Source organism: Echinops telfairi, unplaced genomic scaffold (genome assembly GCF_000313985.2).
Source record: "Echinops telfairi isolate 266 unplaced genomic scaffold, ASM31398v2 ScPeMD7_31;HRSCAF=116, whole genome shotgun sequence".
Taxonomy (NCBI): domain Eukaryota; kingdom Metazoa; phylum Chordata; class Mammalia; order Afrosoricida; family Tenrecidae; genus Echinops; species Echinops telfairi.
In genome coordinates, this window is record NW_022103928.1 from 25,803,925 (window position 1) to 25,807,223 (window position 3,299).

Here is a 3,299-nt window from a genome sequence, read left to right on the forward strand (position 1 = left end):
CCCTTAAGCCTTCCACTTTGCAAAGAAAGACAGGAAGCCCCAAAGGCACGGGGCGAGGTCATTTCCTCCTCCAAAGCAAAGCCAGGGAGGTCCTCGGCAGTGCAGCCCAGCGCCCCAACCCAAGTCACAACGGGCCCTGGGCCTGCACGCGCAAAAGCCTACCTGCTGCCGCTCGGCCGGGGCCAGTGGGGGCGAGATGCCGGCCGGCCTGCTGGCGTCCACACTGTTCTTGGTCAGGGCGAGCGGCTGCTCCAGGCTGAGGCTGGGGATGGAGGCGTACAGGTGGGCGCCATGCAGGCTCACGGCGGGGGCCACGGCGCGCTCGATGGGGCTGCGGCTCCGCTCGTGGTGGTCTTTCCGGCAGTCGCCATTGGCCGTCTTGTTCCTGAGAAAGAAGAAGGTGCACTCAGACTCTCGAGCACCTGGCCAGGGGGACGGAGACCACGTGCCAGGCGCACCGTACTCACCGTCCTATTTTATTTCTCCTCCCGTTAGATACGTACTACACGCTACTATCACCCACTTCTTCTGAGCTCAGATCAAATAACTGATGAGCAAACTGAGAAGCCGGCGCCCCAGATGGCGCACAGTTAACATGCTGGCAGGTTCGAGTCCACCAGGCCTCCGAGGAAGGCGTGGCGAGCCAGCAAAACCTTGGCTGTCAAAAGCCCTGCGGTTCCCAGTTCTGAGCAGTGATGCGACCCTGCTGCATCTCCTTCAGCTCTGATCTGATCTTGGGGAGTGGCCGGCAGCAAGAACAGTCCTCACGGGCGCTGCAAAGTTAGTGCAGGCGCTTGCTTCTTCTCGCAATTCTCTTTCCCCACACACTTTGTAACTCCTGCCATTCGGAAGAGTCCCTGGGTAGTGCAAATGGTTCACACGGGAGGATCTCCAAAGACAGGCCTGGAGAGCCGCTAGAAGGCCAGTGCCGCTGGGTCACTGGGACTTGAAACTGGTCAGTCTGACACCAAAGGGCTGCATCCATCAGCTCCCCAAACTGGCGCTGCAGGGCCATTGGACCGCAGGCCGTGCTGGGCGCCTCCCTCTTCCACATGCTCAGTGCTTGGCTTCTGCCTGACTCACTGAGCAGGGCTATAGCCATCGCCACGTGACCAGAGCCACCCAGCTTGGGTCTGATGAGGGCCTAGCATTTGGAGAGGAAGACTATGATGGGATCTTCCAACAGCCCCCAGGAGTGCCCCCTTGCCAGACCTGGAAACCAAGACTCGAAGCAGCGGCAACCAGCCAGCCCTTCTCGAGGCTGGAGCGCACCATGGGGCGGTGTTTCACCAGAACGTGCTGGGCAAAGCCCAGCAGCCAGCTCCAGAGGCTGTGCTGGGCCAACAAATGCCATTCCTACTCAAACCAGTGCAGACAGGCAAGGTCACAGGTGGAGCATTCAGAGTTAACGAGAGAAGCCTCCCCAACCCCTTCTTCCCTGTTTATTCCGGGCAACTTTTCTAGTTGTCCTCTGAGCACAATTCACTAGACTACTAGGATACCTCCCCCCACACCCCGCAAGCCTTCTTTACTCCAGGATCATGTGCAGCTGGCCAACCCCAGACCTGCTGAAACTCCATTCACCGCACTCTCCAGTAAAGGTTCACCTATCCTTCTGCGCAAACCTGTACGAAAGACTCACACCACTACCAATTGCCTTTGAGTGGGCTCTACTCCCTGTGACCCATGTGTGTCATGGGAGAACTGAGTTCGAATGGTTTTCCCTGGCCAGCTCTGAGAACCTAGATCACTCAGCTTTTCTTCTGAAGTACCTCTACATGGACTTGAACCTCCAACCTTTGGGTTAGCAGCTAAGCATGGTCACCGTTTGTACCACCCTGGGCCTCCATCACAGCACGAGCATCAGTCCCCTGCTCCCATGAGCTTCCAAGAGTGCAGAGGATCCCAGAGGCCCTGCGCCACACTGCCTGTCCCACAAACTCAAAACCAAAATCCATGCCGTCTACTCAGTGTTTCTGGGGCTGTAAACCAGTGGTTCTCAACCTGTGGGTTGCGACCCCTTTGGGGGACTAACGACCCTTTCACAGGGGTCGCCCAATTCATAACAGTAGCAAAATGACAGTGATGAAGTAGCGACGAAAATAATCTTATGGTTGGGGGGTGGGGGGAGTCACCACCACATGAGGAACTGTATTAAAGGGATCACGGCATTAGGAAGGTTGAGAACCACTGCTATCTTTGGTCTGTTTTCTCTCTCTTAATTGGCACATAATTCACATCATACAACTCAACAGCTGAATCATTAAGAAGAGCTGTGCCATCATCACCACAATCAATTTAAAACATTTCCATCTGGTCATTGCTCGCGCCCATTTCTCCCCAACGGCCCCTGACATGCTCCTAGGTAAGTATGAATCCTGTTACTGCCTAGAGATTTATCGATCCTAGACACTCTCGTATAGAAAACCATGCAAAACAATGACAAAACAGAACAGAAAAAGCCCTCAATCAACAAGGAAGCAAAAAATACTCAAGACTGAAAAAATGTTAATAGGTCAAAGAAAAAATTAATTGATAAGATGATACATTTTAGCCAAATTGCATCTGCCATACCCTGCTCTCTTACAGCAAGGCTATCCACATCCCTGGACCACACTCCGGTCAGGGGGATTCACTGGCGGCTCAGTCCACATGGGGACCCTGCACATGGCATTTGGGCTTTCACTCATTCAGTCTTCTGTCAACTGATGTTCAGAAGTTAAGCAATGATACCACTCATCTTCCTCAGCCTCATCTTTCTCCCTTGGCACAGCTGGTGGGTTTGAAAGCTTGACTGACAGTGCCACCTGGGCTCCTGGCACACAGGGACTCTGTGTCCAGGAGGAGAAACAGTACGTCAATGACTGGGCAGGCTGGCACAGCCCCATGGAAGTGGACCTGTGTGTAAGGCAGCACTGGGGGTGGGGGGCGGTCCATGTCCTTCAGATGCTTTATGTATCCTAATCAATAACTGAGGGCCTGGGGACAGAGCACCTGGAGTGGCGGAGAGCCCAACTCAAGCCTTGCCTTCCTCCTCTACCGTGTGTTTTTAACATAGCGTCCACCCAGAGAGCTTTAACCAGAACTAGGCAGTACACCCCCACCACCTGACTCCCGCATAGCGGGCCAGTAGTGTCCAGTCAGCACTGGAGCACTGGCCGCAGGGCGCTCGCAGGACACAAGCATTTCGTTTATGGTTTTATTTCCTTCCCTTCGTGTATTCTCTGTTGACTATAAAGAGTGATCCTCAAAGCCTATTAGAGAACACATTTTTCAGACAATCACGGGAGAGCAAGCTC

At 54.2% G+C, this 3,299-nt stretch overlaps 1 protein-coding gene across 3 annotated transcripts in view; it reads right to left on the reverse strand.

Moving 5' to 3' along the window:
• The window catches only part of VGLL4 (vestigial like family member 4), a 143,025-nt gene that overhangs the window by 4,616 nt on the left and 135,110 nt on the right, over positions 1–3,299 (reverse strand). For all 3 annotated transcript variants that reach the window (XM_004702390.3, XM_004702389.2, XM_045289846.1), the window contains one exon: positions 163–385. In XM_004702390.3, the coding sequence (XP_004702447.1) occupies positions 163–385 (223 nt within the window). The remainder of the gene's footprint in view (positions 1–162; positions 386–3,299) is intronic.